Consider the following 21,258-nt stretch of genomic DNA (forward strand, 5'->3'; position numbering starts at 1 on the left):
CTCCTCATTTTAGGCCTTTAAGAATCAAAAAGACTGAGATGGCTTTTAAATAATTTTAATTTTAAAGAATTTTAAAGAATTTTTATTTTAAATAATTTTAAATAATTTTAATTTTAAAGAATTTTAAAGAATTCCCAGTTATTTTATAACATTCCATTATCTTTCCTTTGACCCTGAGACCAGCTTCCTTGGTTAGAGCCTTATGCTAGGAACGCCAAGCTTGTGGGCTCAATCCCCATACGGGCCATTCACTTAGGAGTTGGACTTGCTGATCCTTGTGGGGTCCCTTCCAACTCAGAATAGTCTGCGATTCTAGTGAAAAATGTATCTAATATGACAAATTACTGTCCTATACCAAAGTATCTGGAGTACACACATTCACTTGCACTTGGTTGTCATGTCTGCTGCACTCACAAAAGAAGTAGAAGCTTGTGAGTAACAACAGACACTACATTTGTTTTCAGAAACTCATCTCCAAACTATGTTTGTTCACTGTTGTATCAGACACAGAAGAACTGGCCTGGTATTTTACCTAAAATCAGTTAACAGTTTATTAAAATCAGTCACCCATATAAAAATCCACATATTCATATATCCATAGAACTTTCCTCCTCCTTTACCTGCCCCAGGCAAACAAAAAAAAACCCTCAAGAAAAACATTTATACCCATTCTGCTTGTTACCCAAGTCATTTGGAAAAAGAGTTTCCATAGTGCCTGAAAAAGAGAGATTCCATTATTTTAATTATCTTCATTTAGAGAAAAATAGAATAGTGCAATATCCAAGATGTGTGTGTGCTACAACTCCATAGCAGTACCTTGCTTCTGTAACACCCGCCTCCTCAGACTGATATTTTTACACCTTTATAAGAAATGCTTTTTAAGAGAAGCCAGGACTTCAGGAAGCCTGGATTCTTAAAGGCTCACCAAAACAAATAAGAAGGCAATTGCACCTACCTTAGATATTTCTGGCTCCACTTGTCTCTTGGGTGACTCTTTTGACTCAGGCCCTTTTGGAGTACTAGTGTTCTTTACCGCAGGTGATTCAACTCCTTCGCCTTCAAGTTGCAGATTAATACCTTCTGTGGGGACTGGGTGATCAATACCATTTGGATTCAGATTGCAATGGATAGCTGGGAAAAAAATATGAGAAACACTGCTTTAGGAAAGAAGAATCCAATGTTTTAAACATTTAGCACAAACTACTGAGAAGTGCCATGTGGTAACCAGAGCTATGTCAGACCAAAGCAAATGAACCATCTGCACCTTGATGCGGATTCAAGGTGAGATATTTAAGAAAGAAAATGAGAGGAACGCAGCACTGTATAAATTTATTTAGTGCAGGCTACCGTGTGGAACTGTGCTCTGCTGGAGTCACTGCAGCATCCAAGACCCTCAACTTAGAGCTTTTACTAAGTATTCATCATTCAACCATACCTTTTTTCCTTTCTAGGCAAACTAGTTAAGGGTTTTCTACTACATTTTCAATTCCTACAACATTCTAGGTCTTAAAGAATGTGGGATAAATAAGCTGTGCACAAAAAATCAGCAAGTCAGTCTCTGCACAGAGTAATGACTTATCCAGCTGATTATCTCTCCTTCAGTCCTTTGTACCACTCCAAGTTACCACCTACACCATCCTAACAAGCAAAATAGATGTACTCCCTGGGAGTATATAATGAGGTGCAGACTAATGACAGCAGAATAAGGAAAGCATCCAGAGGAAAAAAAAACATATGCAAACGATACAACAGAAATGCCCATTTAGAACTATGGCAGTAGCTTGTTTCCTGCCCAAATTTTCACAGTTCCAGCACTCACATAGATAGTAGTGATTTTATAAATGTGTGGATCCTGAGGAAACTTCCCCTTTATGCAACTGACTTTTGCACTTATGTTCCTGCATAACTGGGCTACTTTTAGCGCTACTGGTAATTTAATGGTCCCAACTTCCCCTGTGTGCAAAAGAACTTTGCTCAGATACTGTGATGCAATGTTTGACAGATCTGAGTAGAAACAATGTACATCCAAAATAAAAGCTGCCCTTTTACTCTTGCTTGGCTTAGAAGCAAAGGGTGGGGAGCTAGGGAAGAAATCAGAACTGCCAGTTTCTACCAGCTACAGATCAGCCCTTGAAAGCCTCTCACAGGAAACTGGCTCAAGCTGCAGTGAAAGCAAAGGGTTCTTTAACTATAGCACCTTTCAAAAATCTATTCACCTTAAATCCTAGAGTCTTAATTGAAAACTTTGAGCCTAAGTTACAGCAATTCCTTGGTACAGAAGTAAGGCAGAGGCCAAAACGTTGACGTTTTTCCTTTGGGATCTTTAAAAACATCAAAATATTTGTAAAAGATAAGTGATCTCTGCAACCACTACAATACCTACATCTGCAAGCCAGGGACAGGAACACCTCCTATGAAAACTTAAAAAACAATTTGATTCTGTGGTTTCTATTTACATCAGTGTGCCTCAAGACACCAAAAAATTCTCTCTCCTAGATTATACCCACCTACTATTATCTAGCTCCTCTAGATCACATTTACCTACCTGAAAGAAACAACTACTAACAACTTCTTTGCCTATCCTCCAGACCACAGAAAAGACAGATGTTATCCAGTAAGACCGACTATTTTCACAGCCCAAGGAAAATGAAAACCATTCTGTTAGTAACCAAATTAATTCCCTCCTTTACAAAAAATGTAAATGTATCTTAACCAACCTGTAAAAGTACTCCCAGCACACCCTGCTCCAGCAAGGGCTGATCAGCAGTGAAAAGACATTTGATACTAAATGTGATCCATAAAAATACTTCCAACTGTCTTCTGCAAGGATCTTGCCTAGCTGAATAGGAAGACTCCTAGAGACACTTTTGAAACCTTAACACACTACAGCAACATCCAGAAAGAGGCAGTTTTTGGCTGTCAGCCCAGTTCCAGTGCTCACCAAAGAGAAATTACATAGCACAGTGGGACTTAAAACTGCCTGGAAGAACACTGCCAGCAGCAAGTTTCCTGTGAATTGCAGCTCCTCCCCTCCCAGTGCCCCCAGGCAATAGAGATTAGGGAGAAAGGTTGCATGGGATGAACAAGGAGATCGTTGTTGGTTATGGCACTAATTTACCATGCATTGGAGGGAGCAAATGATACAGGTTTTGATAACATGGCAGCATGATGAGTAACCTTATCTCCTTCTGTGTATAACCACACGACACATTTGGTGGATGAGGGAAAGGCTGTGTATGTTGTCTGCCTGGACTTTAGTAAAGCCTGTCTCCCACAGCATTCTCCTGGAGAAATGGCTTTTCATGGCTTGGATTGGTGTACAGCCAGGTAAAAACCTGGCTGAGTGGCCAGGCCCAGAGAGTGGTGGCAAATGGAGTTATATCCAGCTGGTGACTGGTCCCAAGTGGTTTTCCCCAGGGCCAATTCTATTTAGTATCAACAGTCTGGGTGAGGAGATCAAGGGTCAGAAAGTCTGCAGATGACACCAAGTCAGTTGGGAGTATTGATCTGCTGGAAGGTAGGAGGGCTCTACAGAGGAAACAGTCTGGAGTGATGGGCCAAGGCAGTGGCATGAGGTTCAATAACACCAGGTGCTGGGTCCTGCACTTGAGTCACAACAACTCCATGCAGTGCTACAGGCTGGGGAACAGTGGCTGGAAAGCTGCCCTTGGAAAAGGACCTGGAGGTTGACAGCAACTGAACATGAGCCAGCATGTGCCCAGGTGGCCAAGAAGGCCAACAGCATCCTGGCCTGTACCAGAAATTGTGGTCAGCAGGACCAGGCCAGTGATTGTCCCCCTCTACTCGGCATTGCTGAGGCCATAGCTTGAGTGCTTTGTCCAGTTCTGGGCCCCTCACTACAAAAAGGACACTGAGGTGCTGGAGCGTGTCCAGAGAAGGGCAACAGAGCTGGGGAAGGGTCTGGAGCACCAGTCTGATGAGGAGCAGCTGAGGGAGCTGGGGGTGTTTAGCCTGGAGAAAAGGAAGGTCAGGGGATGGCTTATCATTCCCTACAACTCCCTGAAAGGAGGCTGTAGCCAGGTGGGGGTCTGTCTCTTCTTCCAGGTAACAATAGGGCAAGAGGAAAAGTCATCAAGTTGTGCTAGGGGAAGTTTAGATTGGATATTAGGAAAAATTTCTTTATGGAAAGGGTTGTGAGGCATTGAAACAGGCTGCTCAGGGAAGTGGTAGAGTCACCATCCCTGAAAGTCTTTAAAAAACATGTAGACATGGAACTTGGGGACACAGTGGTGAACTTGACAGTGCTGGGTTAAGGGTAGGACTTGATTTTAAAGCTCTTTTCCAACTTCAATGGTTTTATAAATTTATAAGCACCTGGATGGCTTAAAAATGAAATAAGTCACTTGGCAAGATGCTGCTTGACCCTTAGCCCATCATGCATTCAAGAGTAATGAATGCTAGTGCTTTTTCAGCAATGTTTTTTACTGGGCTCCTTCAGGTTAGAAAAGAGGAAAAAATGGAAGAGGTTGCTAGCAATTGCATAGATGCCCACTACCTTTTAATTGAAAACAGGCAAGTGGTTCAAAGAAACACAGGCTGCCTCAGGGGACTCTTCGAGAGTTGTTAATATTGGGAGGGAGGGGGAGAAGTGGGGAGAGACAGCTTTTTTATTTTCTAGGGGTATTTATTTCCTAAGGAGAATAAGAATCTCAGTCACTTGGCAAAGCTTATCTTTCTTTGTCATGACACATCTTCAGGTAGCCAGCTCTACTATTTTCTTCTAGTGCTACCTCCAACCCTCAGCTACACAGAGAAGAGGAGGAAGGAGTATTTGCTTGCATGGGTCTGTTACTTCCTGTTACCACACAGAATACCTAGATCCATCTTCGTGGCGGACAGAGGTGGAGCTCCTGCCTTCTTTTAAATGTCAATACAAACCAAAATTGTTCCCTTTCAAGATTTGTTAAAAGGCAGTGAAAGAGGTCAATGTTTGGTCAATAATTTATTCTTATCTTAAATCCATACCTTATATAATTTTAGCTAGATTAGGTCAGCTCTAAACTCAGGATCAACTGTCAAACCTAATGGGGCTTGGGGGACTGACAGCACCCAGGGCTAGCATCTCATAGAACTGAGCCTAAACAGCTCTTAGAAAATAATCACAAATCACTAACTTTACCACAGCCCAAGTGCTCCGAACTCTCTTAGCTGACATATCTTAAATCTCTTTTAGGACTTAATGGCATTCATCTGGAAAAAAATCTTCCTACAGACAAAGTAGTTTCTGGCTAAAATATTGTCCAGACCATTACTCCTCCTTGCCTGCGTATTGGCTAATGCTAGCTCATCCTGCCCTCTGCATTCAGACCATTTTCCCACACTACTCCTTTGACAATATCCCTACTCCCTCAGCACCTCTTCATTCTATCAAACTACATCCACCTCATCAGTCCCAAATTTTAACAGTACATCAAGACAACAAACACCCTCCAAATCAGCTCATAGTATCCAATACCAGCAGTATCATTAAATTTTGAAACAGAACCTCTTCCAACAGTCTTCCATACAATCTCGATACTCATGTATCATCCATGTCTCAGTAATACAACTATTCATCCAGTTTCAGATCACCTGTATTCACCTTTCCCTGCTGAAAACCCCACCTCAGTTGATTAATGTCATGTCTCTCTTCATGGTCCTCTAACAATTGTCGTTCAACTTGCATTGAAAGCTTTCTATGGTGGGAACTTGTTTCCTTTTGTGGAAGGAGGGTGGATGCTCTGTAGAGCTCTGACTGCACAACAAGCACATAATGAATGGCACTGGCTGACAATAACATAGATCCACAGATTACATTTATGAAACAAACTATTATTTAAAACAAAGGTACTTGAGTACTCTTGTACTCCTAACCTAATGGTAGAGAGGAATCTAATGGAAAATATCCTCTTTTCCAGAACTTAAAGAAAAGGCTGCTGAGATCTGCCAGGTTACGAGAGTGAAAAGCTCTGTCAGAAGAACAGTAAGTGGAGCACCCAAAATGGAAAAATGACCCCATATCTGTTCTAAAAACCAGGGAAATTAATGCAATACACAGTGTACTTTTTACATACGGTGGAACACAAACTCAAGTCCTTTCCATGTATACGGAGCAAGATAATTTGTTGCCCTGCAGAAGCTGGCTGATACATGTGAGCCAGTTCCATGCCCACACAGATCCTTACAGGGTGCACATGCATTTGGACAGGAGAGCTCGCAGGGCAAAAAGAATGCTCTGCCCCCCCTCCCTGCCACCACCTTCCTGCCATGCATGCCTGCCTCCCAGATGGCAAGCAGCCAAGAGACAGCTTGTCTGAGCATGCTTGATGGTACACAGAAGTTACCAAGAGCCATCCTAAGTTACTGGCATCTGGGGCAAGCCTTGTCTTTTCGTAGAGGGTGCTCTGTGAATCCTGTCTGGAAAAAAGCCTGAAGGCACTCTTCAAAACACAGCCTTGATATATCCAAATTTTTGCATGGGCAGATGGGAAGTCTTTGTCTCTCCATCTGTAGGCTCAAGGCTTAGCAGATAAATCTATGATCAATCACTACCTCTGTGCACTCCCTGCCTACTGTGTCAAACATTTCGTAACTATGTGCTTCAGTGGGAATACTGCTGGCTGCTTAATATTTTAAGCAGATCAATTAAGGCTACATTAAAGCATATTTGGCAAGTACTTGAGTTACATGCAATAACAATTGTTCTATTCTAAAAAGTGATCGAGTAAAAATAGCATCTTCTTACTCATGTGCCCTGTTCTGCATGCATCATAGTCATATGCTCGCTTTTGCTATTCAGACACAAAAAGCAGGCACAGGAGATACCCACCCAACCACTAACAATCCTTACAAAACTTTCATGTGTCAAATACTGGCAAACTTGCAAGCTCCATTTTACGTATTCATTCCACAGACTTAGCTGCACAATGCTAAGAGGTAAATCCATACAATCCACCTGCTACTCCCACCATAAAATGCCACACTGTTGAAAAGGACAGACAAAAGTTCATCCATAGAGTTTGAACACTAACAAACTCAGGCTGGACATAGCAGGAACCTTACAAAAAGGGTCTAAATATCTCTTTTCAGTCATCTCAGTAGTCACAAAGATTTAACAGGTATTTCCATGGCAAAAGACCTTTGGACAGCAGCTCTCACTGGACTTCTTCCTTCCATCTCTTGCCATTTCTTTGTCAAAAGCAAATCAAACCTCCAACCACAATAAATTTTGCAGTCAGCATTTTTAATGAGAGTTCTATACACTTCCAGATGCTGCATTTCAATCCAGAGTAGTCAAGACAGCATCCCTGAGGCTTTTTGCTTGCCTTTACTCACAGTCTGCTTTACCTGCATTGATTAGAGAGGAGACAGTCACACTGAGAATACTGAAGTCTTTTTCAGATTGAGATGCCTCCTCACACTGACCAAATGAGCAAGACGGATCTGCACTGCAAAGCCCTTCTTGTATTTCAAGAAGCTTATACTTCATTAGTAGCTCTGCATATCCCTAGGAAACATGGGATTATTTCAAAGATGTCTGACCTGAGCAGTTAGTACCACTTCTACACTAGTAAAAAACAAGATTTAAAACAGCGAATAAGGATGGCTTTAATTTGTACTATAAAACTTAGGAGTATTTTGACTACTTTGTCTGGCGGCAATTTCTTCCACAGTAATAAGTTTCTATAACTCCTATGGATGGTCCATCTGCCTCATCAATCAGCTTCTAGTTTTGAGAAAGTCTAGCTTTTGCCTAGCAGACCTACTTCTCCATGCAGACCTCTCTCCACCTAATGTAAATTTGCACAGTTCCCCCAATACATCATGTTGGACCAGCTGAAAATGCAGTCCAAGTTTCACATGAATACAATCTGCTGCTTATGTTGCAACCTAGTAAATATTGCTGGCAACCTGCTGAGCTAGTAATTTCCAAGATTTTGCCCGCTCTGTTCCTCAAACTTGTCTGTCTAATGGCCACCAAATCAGCAGCATTCACACAGAGCAAAGAAGCCCAGCAAATCAGTCAGGACCTTTTCTACTTCAGTACAAATAACATGAATTTATCACAAGTTCCTGTAAGGCTGAAATCCCAAAGCACTTAACTGAAGTAATATTGGTGTCTAGCTATCTGCTTCTGTTGGTCAGCATCAAAAAGCAGCATTAAGCAATTACAAACATGCTGTGCCAAAAGGCAGGCCAGTACTGAGCTGAGGAGTGCACTGTGACCTGCTGCTACTGATGAGCTGTACCTGTAGCTTTGAGTACAAAGCTCAGATAGACACAGGCAGCAAGGCCTGGCAGACACAGACACACACCTGGACCTGCAGGTCCCTCCAGAGAGTTGCTTGTCTTTCTAGCTACTCGTTATCATGACTACTATCATTAATTAATCAGTTTAACAAAAAAGCAGGCTTCTTACAAGAATTTTACAGTCAAGTCTTTGTTAAAGCAGTGGGACATGCCCAAGAGTGGGCGGTATCTTGAAGGGCAAGAGAAGTGACAGCTCAGCAACAAGGAAGTGGACATTGAACCAGTTCAAGAGGGCAGGAAGGGCAGAGCAAAGCAGAGACAGGTGTAGGAAGGGGATAGAGGCAGAAGGGGATAAAGGATTCAGAGGAGGAGCGTTCATTTTAGTTTGTAACTGTGACTTGTGGGGCTTTTGCCTTTTTTATCCCTTTAGAACTATTATCAACAAGAAAATTTAAGGTAACAGCATTCCTGAGGCAACTATCCCTGAACATCTCTAGCTAGGCAATGGGGTAGTCATCTCATGGTATCAAGCCAAATACTACTATAAGCCATTCACTCTCTCCAGAAACAATGAAAAAATAACCAAAACTAAAGCCAAAGAAAAACACAGAAAAAGTATGTTTTCTGAGACAAGCTACTACACTTCACATACATCTCTCAAACAAACTTCAGCTATAAGATGGTACAAAATCTTGTACAGCATCAGAAATATATCAAGAAACCAGAATGAGTAACTTAACACTTTAGTATCTGGAATCAAACTAAACTCATAATTTGGTTGAAGGCCAAACAAATCTTGAGTGTAGAGAGAAAAGACCCCTTAGTTCTCTACAGAACAGAAACACTATGCCCAGAAAAAGAAAGTCTCTTCTTGTATCGGTTGAGTTTGCCTTCGAAGACCCTCATCACACCAGGATATGTATGTAATTAAGTTTCTTCAGCTAAAAAATTTCCTTATGCATTTTTTACAATTTTCCTACTGGAAACTATTTATTTTATGTATGGCAATATCCACTTGACATCTTTTATTTCACAGACTTTAGCAAATGCTGTAAACAGTTTCTTTTACACCTGCTCTTCAGGAGACAGACTGCATGTCATCACTATGCTGATACACTTGGAGTCTCAGCAATGCAAGTTCAACCTTTATAACAGCAACAGGATTTTATGGTAAAAAGCAGACACAGTGACTGGACAGCCAAATTATTTCTGAAGCACTTTCTCATTCCTTTTCAATAAAGGTACACTTGATACAAGCAGCTCTTGAATTCACGCTAGCAACATAGGCTCATTGAAACATGAACCCATTCAGTGAATAAATAAGGCCAGGCTACCACAAATTCTGTACAGGTATAGATGAAGAGGAGAACAGACATAAGGGGACCAAGTGAGCTATGCAATTAACTTAGAGCAAAATGGATCTTAGTGAACAAAGTAATAAAGGGCAGTAAGTAACATGCATCACATGCACACGAGAAAATAATTTAAGCTATGGATTAAAGTACAAAATAGTTGCTCATTTGTTTTGCAAACTAGTAAGTCAATAAGCAGGCTTGTGCAAGCATCTACAGAGATTCTCTTGAATAGTGAAGAACTCTGGATTTCAAGATTGTGAGATGCACAAAGTTGCATGCAAAGAGGGTGCTACAAGAGATAAGAAGTGTAAGTACAAAAAGCAAAGAAAACCAATTGGTGGATAGAGAGGAAGAGACCTAAAATAACTCTCTCACAAGGAAAAGTATTCACCATAAATTACAATTGTCAGTCACCAACCTACTTAGGCAAACTCCAAACTAGGTACCACTGCTGCCCTAAGAATTTCAGAGAGAATATGGAGAGATAAAAAAGAGTAATAAAGCACCTGGGTATGCAACAAGTCTTCATTAGTTGCACTGATCTTGGAAGAAACTTGTCTTGTAGTCACTGCTTAGAAAGTTGGCTAGTCATGCTTCACCACAAATTTTTTTTTCTGAGAATGCCTCTTTCTCAAGTCCTAACAGTACTACTATTCAATTCTATAATCAGCCAACATTAAATCAAAAACTTTTTTTAAACACTAAAGTACCTATCCAACACACACAGAACAGCTCAGACACACAGTGGTTAAGTCTTTATTATAGCATCAGAGGTGCATTGACCCACACACGCATCACAGATCTCTGCCTTTGCCCTACTCATGAAAGCTGGTGTCTGCTGAACATGTGGCACAGAAATGGCTGCGATTCAGCTGTCGATCCAGGCTTTATTTCTTGTCCCATGAATGATGCACAGTCATCAAAATGCAAATGAAAATATCTTTATTCATTCTCACTAGCATAACTAGTTTGCAATCTGGCAGTTGACTTCTGTTTTCAGTCCTGGCTTTCCCTCAACTGCCTAAAAGTTACCTCCCTTATCACTGTTCAAGGCTATCCCTTCCCTGGTACACTTAACTGAAGAGCCTGGAAACGCCTTCTTTCCTTCCCCCAGTAAAATTCTTCACCTCCTACTGCTTACTCATACCACTGTATCCTACTCGCTCTAGTACCCCAGATGATTTGTGTAGCAATGAACCATCAGCCGAGAGCACGCAGAGGACAATCTGAGAGAAAGCTTCTATTGACGCACATTACAATTCTCTTTCTTTATGTTTATGAAACAGCATTATTAAAAGTCTCTTTCTTGCTTTTACTAGGTTATGTGCAGAGAAGCAAATCAAATCAACCAAAATCCCCTCTGGGGGAAGAAAATAAAATTTAAAAAGAAAAGCCACAAAGATAGGGCAGAGAGCAAATGAATGGGGAATGGAGGAAAATAATAACTTGATTGTTCAGCTGAAGAATAGGAGCTAGCAAAGTTCCACATTATACAGAGATGGATAGGGCTGCACTAAAGACCAGCTAAAATCCTCACTGAGTGTCTTCCTCATACCCTTTTTTTTGTCAATCACATACTCCCTGCAAGCATATTAGATCATGTAATTGAATGCAGAGTTCACTTCAGCCCAAGTTCAGTCCCCTGCACACCTCCTTGCTTCATCCAGGAGGAGCACAAACTAGTGTGAATTCTTATTGTTTTAAGTAATGAACCTGCTCTTTAATGCCAAGTTTAGCTCATACTGCACAGAGAACATGCAGCTATTCACAGCAACTCCCTCACTCTTTCTGTAGTCCTTTTGCAAGAGGACACTTCTGGAGAGAGAAGGAGGACCCTATGCAAAGGTGAGGGAACATAAAACTTACTCAAGGCAGAAGCCACTGTGGCTGAGATCTGTAGATCTAATCTGCTTCAGCTTTTCCTGAAGGTCTCTCTCAGACCATACTTCGCCTCATTTATAGAAGTTAGTACAGGTGTTTCCAACCCTACCTGCTGTGGAGAATCAGTACTTTCCAGGATGGCATTTCTACAGCTGCAGCCTAATGCAGGACCCCTCCTTCCCCCAAATCCCATTGACCAGACAAAGCAGGGTTCCTCTTACAGAGCAGTATCAGTTCTTATATACTAGGAAAATGAAAGCTACATATCTTATGCATCATGACCCTGCCTGTTAACATTTTTATGGCTCAGTGCCTAATTCCCCATCTCCTCTCTGTTTCTGGGTTGTCCTGGCCAAATTTCCCTCTTAGCTACTCGATGCAAATCAAGTTCTTGTGGTGAATGGAATTGTTCTGGACACACAGATGAGCTAGACTTTGTCATAAAAGTGATCAGGCTGGGTCAGACTAGAAGTCTAGCCCTTTATGCCACTGCTTGAGAAAATAGCATGAGAGCAGGGCGTACATGAATTGATCCTTCCTTGGCACCTTAGGAATAACCCGCAAAGGTAAAAGTGCACTTGGGGAACTCTGTGTTATATGAAAAACTATTTCCTTTTTTTAATTTAAAGCACAAAACCCGACAGCTTCATTGTTCTGCCTTGTGACCTAGTTCCTTTTTCCACCTTCTCCAAACTATTCATCAAGGCCTAAGGATTCTCTCCATAGTCATCTCTTCCGAGCTGAAGAATCAGAATCTTTGTAACCTGCCCATCTCTTTTCCAAGCTAAAGAATGATAATATCTGTAACCTGCCTTCAGAGACCACGTCTCTGACCAACTGACTGTTCTTTTCTGTATTCCTTCTAGTCCTCTCCTTCTTTTGGGGTGTGACAAGCAAAAGCTGCAGGGAGCATTCACAATACAACAGCAATACGCAATGATACAGAAACAAAGATCTTCCTTGCCTTTTTCTGAGTTCTCCTCATAGTTCTTGAAATCTTGTTTGTTATTTTGACCAGCACCAACCAGACAGTTTCAGAAGACTTCAAAATTACTCAATTTTTTAGCCCTTTTCTCCACCTTTGCCCTTGGCACCTTCCAGAACTACACCCTCTGCATTCTCTGCATGTTTTGAGAGATAATTGAGGGCTGAGCTGTTCAACTGTTAATCTGCAAGGATAAATACCTGTATCCATTCAAAGGCAACAGCTTTCATGAGAAATAACCCACAACAGGATTGCTCAGTTTTAAACTGAGTATCTCTTGATCACAGAAAGGGCATTGCATTAGAGATCACACAGTCTGGACAAAAGGAGAGACAGTGAAGAGACAAAACAGGGCACAAGAGAGTAAAGCTGTCTCAGCCAGGACAACAGAGAAAATTGGCTCCAGAACCAGGCACAGTATCCTAACAGACCCACAGACTCAATACTTAGTGAACTTAAAAGTAGCCTTTTAACAGCTCTACTACCTCTGCAAACTAGCTGTATTACTTTCAGAGACAAATGGACAAACCAAAACCTTAGAGTGCTCCACAGACACCTAGTTCTGCATCCACCACCAAGCCTGCACAGAAGATGTTTTGGACAGAAACCTCTCCATGGTTATCAGCTCAACAACCAGTACCAGTCTGCAATTCTGACTCCATCCAGCTACAGTGCCTTGCTCTGAGCCTGTCACTGCTGTTCTCCTGCCATAGCCCTTGTGACACAGCAATACTGGGAAGCACTAGAGACTGGCTCTAAGCAGCCTGCCCTGAACCTCATACACTCAGCTGTAAACAAGAGGAACAAAGCTACACAACCTCCTTGGATGTCACGTGCCATGCTTGGACATAACAGAAGAACAAAAAAACCCTCCAAAACCTCTCAAGAACAGTTCTATTTTATAATTTCCATTTAAGCATGAGATCTTACATTTAATTTCCATTTAAGCATGAGATCTTACATCCATTTAAATAAGATCTTACAATGTCACTACAGGTTTTGTCAGTACTTTCCAGTAGTACGTTAGGAAATGCATCCAAAGTCTAACTCTTGTCATTTGCTCACTTGCATTTCCTTCTTGGTGCAGAAAGCACATGAACTTTCAAAGCATGACTCCTTCCTTTTGCCCATATATTACCACCACCTGACAAGTTTTAACCTTATGATGGGATTCAATTGTGCTGAACGAGTAAATTTATATTAATCAACGCCCTCCTTGAGCTTCTAAGTCTTCCAAGTATTTTAAAGGGTAAGGTCAAACACTCAAGGAACTGTATCTAAACTAGTTGACCTGAAAGTACTTCCGAGTTTCCAGAAACACTCTTATTCTACAACCAAATTTAATCCAAGGGAAACACAGTGTCACACCAAGTCTATACTTGGTACCTTGATTCCTGCCTAGTATACGTTCATTTGTAAAAGCAAGAAGGGTAAAATGATTACATAACTTCCATAATATCCACCCTCCACTCAATCTGAGTACACCCAAAGACACTCCATTGCAGTGACCTTCTTTGTTTTAGCTTCATTTTGGGGTTTCCAATTCCCACAATGGAATGCAACTTCTGAACTTCAGCTCACAGTCCCCCTTTCAAATGTAGCAACATAGATTGGAAAGCTCTAAGCAGTAGTTCAAAGCAGAGAAGCACACGCAACCACCAGGCTATATGCACACTGTGGGGGCGGGCAGGAGGTTGTGCTGCTGCTGAGCAAGAAATAAGGGTGTAGATGTTACAGACCAACAAGAAGGCTGCCACGTGAACGTGGGTAAGGAAAGATCTGTGTTCAGGTCTGGAATTCCATAAATGCTGATGCATTTTTACAATAAATGGTCAGAAAGTAACATACAGAACACAAGACCAAAGGCTGATGTTCAAATCTTATGCCCCACTGTCCAATGCACTTCCAGCATTGGTCTTGCCAATCGCCTCTGCTATGGCCCAATGTGATTGTTTCAACTGGAGAGCTGAATTGAGATGTGTGTCTCAGTCCTGCTTCCAACTGGCAGCTATTTCCAAGCCACATGTCTGAATCCCTCAAGCTAAGAAGTGGTTAGAAATCAGTGAAGAAACCAAAAACACTGATGGAAGCATGTCCTATTTTTGAATCACAGGGTTTGTTACTTCTCTGGTCCATAGGAAAGTAAGTGTGCTGAAAGACCATCTATTGGATCATGTTCCCTGGAGACTTAGATATGGAGACATATCCAGTCTGAGCTTGAAGTGCATGTAGGAATAAGACAAAGTTGAATAACTGAATACCTGTCAGAAGAGTTGTACTTTTGGGCACACCCTGGAACAGCATGATAGGTACCTACACTGAAAGCTGCTTCAAAGCTGTCCTCTGGATGATCCTGAACTCACTTTAACATTCTTGGCAGAGTTAGCATAGCACATCTATGAGCTCACCGTATCTCGAGTCCCTGAAAAAACACATGGCAGCATTCAATATCCATGGAGTTGCTAGGCACTGAAGGCGTTCAACCAAGGTACATCACATAGCTGAAATTCACAGGATCACTCTGATACAAGCTGGTTACAAGCTGCAAATAACTTCAGTCCTGCAGCAGTTAACCTGGATGCCACTCCACAGAATGCCCTAACCTCCTTCGAGTCTTAGTCTCTTTAAGGATTACCAAGGGGTAAGGCCAGTCGTTGACATTTTATGCCAGCAAGGCTCCACTTCTTAGTAAAAAATATCCCATAGGAAGACCCAAGGTCTCAATAGCATGAGCCCACTACAGAAGAGCCACAGGAGACTGGAAATTTACATAAACTTCCAGGAGGAGACCTGCAACAAATGTTATGTGGCACTTTCCAAACCCTATACTAGACCAAACTTCATTAAACACTTACCATGAAAGAAATCCATGATATCATTAGCACTTTTTCTTTGCACAGGAATCTGAAAGACACCACAGATCAGAGCTGCAGGGGATCCAACAGAACTGTGTGGGATCACCTGTATGCAGACATCATCTGGTAGGTGCTGTCAGTCTCTCACTTTCCTGTGCAATAAACACTGGGGGGTAAGGAAATCACCATTTCTCTCTCTTCCCCTTTACCTCTGCTGCACAAGAGCAAACTGAAAAAAAAAAATTTGAGAACACTGTTCCAGAGATCAAAAGCCTTTTTCTACTGGCTCTGACCTAGTTCTTTCATTCTTACTAGAAGGAAAAAAAACACTTAAAGGAACATTGTCAAAACTGTTGAGTCTAAAAATAGACTTACCTTGGCAGTGCTCCCATCTCGATGGGCTCATATTAAGGAGTGCAAACTCACTTTCCTCATACACATACCAATCCTTTCATCAATCTGGAAGCACTGATACTATACAGCCCAAAGGACCTCCCAGTCCACAGAATCTCTTTTGGGACACTAGAGTATGTATAATATATAAATGGCAAAGAACTGTAGTATTCTCCAAATTCCCACTTCATATTTGAAAGTCTACCACTGTCAGCTATCCCAGTAAAAATGTTTGGATATTTTCCTTAAGTAAACCAATGGACATTTGTTGCCATAGCTAAACACCATGCTAAGACAGCTTTAAAATAATCAGATTTGAGGAAGATTTCAGAAATTTGTTACATAAAATGAACAAACTTTTCAAAGATTCTCCAAAAAGTATAAGCTACAAAATATTTTCACCTTAGCCACACGGAGCATTTCTGAAAGAAAAAACAAAAGAAAGACTCTGGGTTTGTGGCTGAAGCTGACAAACGAGCAGGTTCCATAGAACAATAGCCCTGGTGGAGCTGGTGGGGCATTGGATGTTGGCTCAGGTCAGGAACTCTCCGTGCTGCAGAATCCAGGCCTCTCTTGTGCCCCAGGGACCTTTCCACTCCCTGCCAGTTGCATCCCAGAGCCAGCCACTTGCAAGTCTGTGCAAGAAGCCAGTTGGCCCAACCATTCAAAAGCCTTGCTTCACTCTATAAAAGAAAGCCCAGGAAGCCCATCCTAGCCAAGCTCCCAGCTGACTACTGCAGAGACTGGAAGGCCAGACAACCTCACCTTAAACCTTATTACCAAGCTTCCAGAACTGATGTACAGCAGGTTTATGCTCTCAAGATCCCAAGCTGAAAACCAGGAAAGCATTTTTCTGAAGAAAACTAACAAATCAAACAAACAGAAAACAAAAAAATCCCAACTGTTCTTCCTGAGTCCAGGACATTTTTCTACAAAACTATCTATTTAGAAAATTCAATGGCAACCTTACTTTCGACTAAAGCAGGGTCTGTACACTGTGGTCATCGGAATCATGAGGAACAAGTAACCTCTCAGCTTTCCAAACAGAAGCTGTAATGCCACATGTTCATTGCCAAAAGTCACAGTTCAGGAACAGAGCACAGCTCACACTCAGGGCTCCAATACGGCAGAAGATGCATTAAGGGAAAAGCAAGCTTTTAAGCACAGTCACACAAAGAAACATGGTTCCAACAGTAAATGATGGATAATAAAAGGCCTGAAATGTGGATGCACTACATACACACAAAGTAGTTATGGCCACATGGCTACTTGTGCTGAAATAGTCATACTGCTGTGTTAGTGTGAGGGCAACAGAATTATGCAAAGGCAAGAAAGTTGAGGGAGAAAAAAACAAAATGGGAGGAATGCAGAACACACAGACAAGAATGCCTATTCTGAGACACCACAGCAGGATGCATCCTGGGGGAAGGAAATGGGAAGAAGGAGTTAAAGAGAAAAATTGCACCTCAGAAGAAGGGAAAGGCACTGCTTCCCAAAGCTTTAGCAGAGCTTTCCTTCATTAATATTTACAAAGCTTTTAGAGATTCTCAGATGGAGGGCACTGCAGATATGACAGGAATTATTACAGACCTGAAAAGATCTAGGAAACAGACTGAGAAGGACTTCAAGTAAATAAAAGAGGATGACATTAGTGAGCACACTGAAACAGGGGTTGCTGCTGGCATATGAACCATCTGGTGCATGGCAGTCCATTTCATTTACTTACTTACCCACTACTGGGCACGCATGCCCAGTTCATGTCACTATGCTTTTGCCACCAAAGAAGTAATGCTTTTATTCAGGACCTTCCTTCTTTGTATCATTCCAGTCTTCAAAACTGCCATTTGGCAAAGCAGCCTGTGCATAAGAAATGTTTGCCTCATGGAGAGGCTTACGCTTAGGAAGAACAACTTGGGATGTTGACAGACACCTTTTGAGACATAGTGGTCTTGTTTACATTTATTTGAATTTGCATAGGAATCTGTTTTCCAGGGATGTTTAGCTCCCCACTGCCTCCAGGAAGCCTAAGTTTTTGCTGGACTATCATTTGTGCTGTTCACTTTAGGTACCTAGCAAAAGACAGCATCAGCATGATTTTCAGCAATAAAGTGTCTCTGGTAGAACTGTAGATTTCGGCATAGCTGAGAAACAAAATTCATAGTAGTCTCAAAATGAACACACAAAAACACCAACATACACTAAATTAAGCACAGCAGAAGGGGTCAGATGGCTGGTTTACACAGGATTCTTTAATTTTCCCAAGGGCACCAAAACCAGCAAGACGAGGCACAAACCCCAGGACTGTCATTGCCTCACTCTAAAGCACTAGAAAACCAAGTGAATTTTGAAAGCAGAGAGCAGTAAAGCGGATTTGCCATTTCCCATACACCTCTCTCCTCCAACTTCCCAAAAGACCCAATGGAAAGGGAACACAGCCAATGTCAGACGGCTAAAAGGAGCCCAGTACTAACTGGAAGACCTAGCAAAGCATCCACCTGTCTTGGTAGTTATCGCCTCAGTTACCGGGGTACTTCCCCAAGAACTGGGCACCTTATGAACACCTCACAGCTCCCGGCTGCCCAGGAGCTGAGCATCTCGGCCCTTTGGCTTCTCCATCCTTCTGAGGGAAGGAGGGGCCGAGCACAGCTCTGCGCCCATGCGGGGGACGGCCGGGGGCTGCTGGAGCTACGCGGGCATCGCGGCCTCGGGGCACTTCAGGGATCTGGGCAGCAGCGACGGACGGCGGCGCCTCGGCGCCCGCGGGAAACCGACCGGCGGCGGGGCGGGGGAGGCGCCCGGGGCTGAGCGCGGCCGCCGGGGCCGCTCCGGAGGGAGGCGGCGCAGGTCGGCCGCCCTTGCCGGGAGAGGCGGCACCTCCGGGCCCGCCGGGAAGTTGCCGACCGAAGCCGCCGGGCAGCCCCTGCCGCCTACCCCGCCGCGGGCGGGGGCGGCAGCCGCGGCCCGGCCCCACGGCACCTGGTCCGGGGCAGCCGCGGCGCTGCGGGCGGCGGGGCCGAGGGGCGCGGGGTCGGCGGGTACCCCGCGGGCGAGGCCAGGGCAGTGGGCGGCAGAGTGGCCCCGCCGGCGGGCACTGCTCTCCCACCGGGCAGCGCCGGGTAGCTCCGCCACGGCGCAGGTGAGTGCCCGGGGGAGGAGACAGGGGAGGGACCCCGGGGGCGGCGGGCAGGGGACGCGACGCCCTTACCTTCCACCGCCATCCTCCCGGCCTCGCATAGTGCGCCGGCCGCCGACCCGGCCCCGGCGGCACTGCCCCGGCCGCCCCCCGCCCGCGCGGGCTCCGCTCATCTGCAGCCGCGGCGATCAACCTGCAGCGCTCGCTGACAGCGGGCGGGGCCGCGCCGCGGATCCCTGGGAAACGTAGTCCCGGGAAACGGGCGCCCGGCCAGGCACCGGCGTTGCCTCCGCCGGCGGGGCCCCGGGGCGCCTCAGCGTGTCCCCGCAGGGCAGGGACAGCAGCACGGGGGCGGGCCGTGCGCTGTGAGAGGCGGCAGGGCTGGGGACCCCCGCGAGGCGTTTGTGTTGGACAGGGACTGTGCGGGCACCCTGCCCCAAGAAGCTTCATTTCACAGCTCTGGGATGTTTCTCTCCAGGATTTCAGTCACCTCAGACATCCAGGCTGACGGCTCCAGGATAAGCCTGTCCCCGTCCCACCCCGCTGCACGCCCTGGCCGGCCGGAGGAGTTTGTCCGCAACGAAAGAAAAAGGCACACACAGCCCTGGGAACTACCAGTCAGCACCTCACCCCGGAGTGAGGCCCTCAGTTTTTGTCCATTCTCCACCCTGTCCCACACTGTCAGGTCCTACAACAAATCCAGAAAACGAAGGAGATTAGGGACACAGTAGCGGAGCCAATGGCACCCTCGAGATCTGTCCTGGGAAACAGCGTTGGACTTTGTACACTTTTCAGTTTTATTTTGAGATATCAGAAAGGTTTTGAAAACTTTTTTCCACTTCAAAAGTAGCCATTTTTTCATTTTGAGTGTACCAGCAAATATTAACTACCCAGAAACAGTCTATGAATTGCTCCACTCATCAAAGTTATGTCATTATTAAAATCAAGAGGACAACAGCAAAGAGACTGAGTATACAAGGGCAAACCCAGATAGGGCATGAAAACTTTGCCACATGTTCTTTTTGTTTGTTAGCAGTGGCCATTGTGGCTAATAAGTGTTATTTGTGACAAATTTTTGCAAAACAAACCTTCAAATTAGAGTGCAAAGAACATACAATATGCAAGTGAATACAGTCTTCATAAACCCCAGGAATTGTGACACTTTTGAAATATCTAAAGTAATTAAAAACTGGGTTGTCATTATTTATTTTAGAAAGGAAACTCAGAGCCAATAAGGAATGTTTTGAAGCCCAACTCTTTCCTTAAGCTTTCTATTAAACAACTTTGCCCTGAAGAGCTGACTTGTTGTTTGCTCTCATAAGCACTTGAACTATTAGCCTTTTTGTTGTACATGAGTCAAGATACAAGTTTCCTGGAGCAGCAGCCTTATCGTTCATGTGTTTGCAAAGTGGGAGGCATATGCAGAGTGCATTTTAAGTAAAAAAATTGAGAGGATATGCTGGTACTCCCAAGTGCAATACAGTTACACACCTGATCCCACATGCTGGCAGAATGGACTGATCTTCACATGCTTTCTGTCAAGCAGATAGGATGATCTTAGATATCACAGTTTTCAAATATATGTAATACACACATACAGCCTTCAATACATAATAAGCTTCTGTGATTTTGATGGCATTTTGTATTAAGCTTATGTATTCAAATATTAATAATTTATTTGACTGTGACAATATTTGGAGACATGTTGGAGTAATTACCTGACTAATGCATATGTGAAGCAGTGCTTTCTTTGAAATGAGTTGGGAGCCATAGAGGGAATAAATCAAGGCTCAGAGTTGAAATGGCATGGACATGGAGAGCTGGAGTCGTATCCCCATTGGTATGCTGAATTTCTGACTGGTAACTACATTTCAGCTCTGGACCCCGAGGACATCCCCAGTGAGTACAATTTTACTAAGCCCTTTAAACAGCCCTGTAGTTTTTAATTACAACTTCATGCCTGCTGAAGAACAGCAAAATTACGGCTGTGACTAGATAGCAAATAGGGCATGACAAATGTTAAAAGGTGTAGTGTGTGATGCCTAATAGCTAGTGAAACCTAATATTCAACAGTATCTAAAACCATCAGAAACTTAACAAATTCTGGTCAAAACTAGACAAATTGTAATTTAATGTATGTTGCTCATTAGAGAAAAAAGGCTGTGAATTGATTCAAGAGGTTGTGTGAATTGATTCAATTAATCTATGGTAAAGTACAGTCTGTTTTGAGAAGAGCTTTCAGAAGCATCAGGTGAAAGTGAGCTAACTTTCTTAAAACACCCTGCTAAAATTATAGTGTAGAAAAAGACCATCTTTCTCTGCTAAGAAAGAGCTATTTCTTGCTTTCTCTGCCTTGCTTTCTTGCTTCTCATTTTACCTTGCCTTTCTTCGGAGAGATTTCTTCTA

General features: G+C 43.4%; 1 protein-coding gene and 1 long non-coding RNA gene across 2 annotated transcripts in view; one reads left to right on the forward strand and one right to left on the reverse strand.

The window, feature by feature from the left end:
- Window positions 1-19,058, reverse strand: part of SAMD12 (sterile alpha motif domain containing 12) — a 179,424-nt gene extending 160,366 nt beyond the window's left edge. Inside the window, exons 1-2 of the mRNA XM_039548268.1 lie at window positions 18,925-19,058; window positions 956-1,131 (exon numbers count right to left, since the gene is read on the reverse strand). Of these exons, the coding sequence (XP_039404202.1) occupies window positions 956-1,131; window positions 18,925-18,937 (189 nt within the window). The 5' untranslated portion in view covers window positions 18,938-19,058. The remainder of the gene's footprint in view (window positions 1-955; window positions 1,132-18,924) is intronic.
- LOC120409647 lies at window positions 18,748-21,028 on the forward strand. The gene is made up of 2 exons (XR_005601382.1): window positions 18,748-18,855; window positions 19,331-21,028. It is a non-coding gene; the product is annotated as an uncharacterized LOC120409647 (long non-coding RNA).
- The last annotated feature ends 230 nt before the right edge of the window (window positions 21,029-21,258 follow it).

The sequence above is a fragment of the Corvus cornix genome, chromosome 2 (genome assembly GCF_000738735.6).
Source record: "Corvus cornix cornix isolate S_Up_H32 chromosome 2, ASM73873v5, whole genome shotgun sequence".
In the NCBI taxonomy this organism is placed as follows: domain Eukaryota; kingdom Metazoa; phylum Chordata; class Aves; order Passeriformes; family Corvidae; genus Corvus; species Corvus cornix.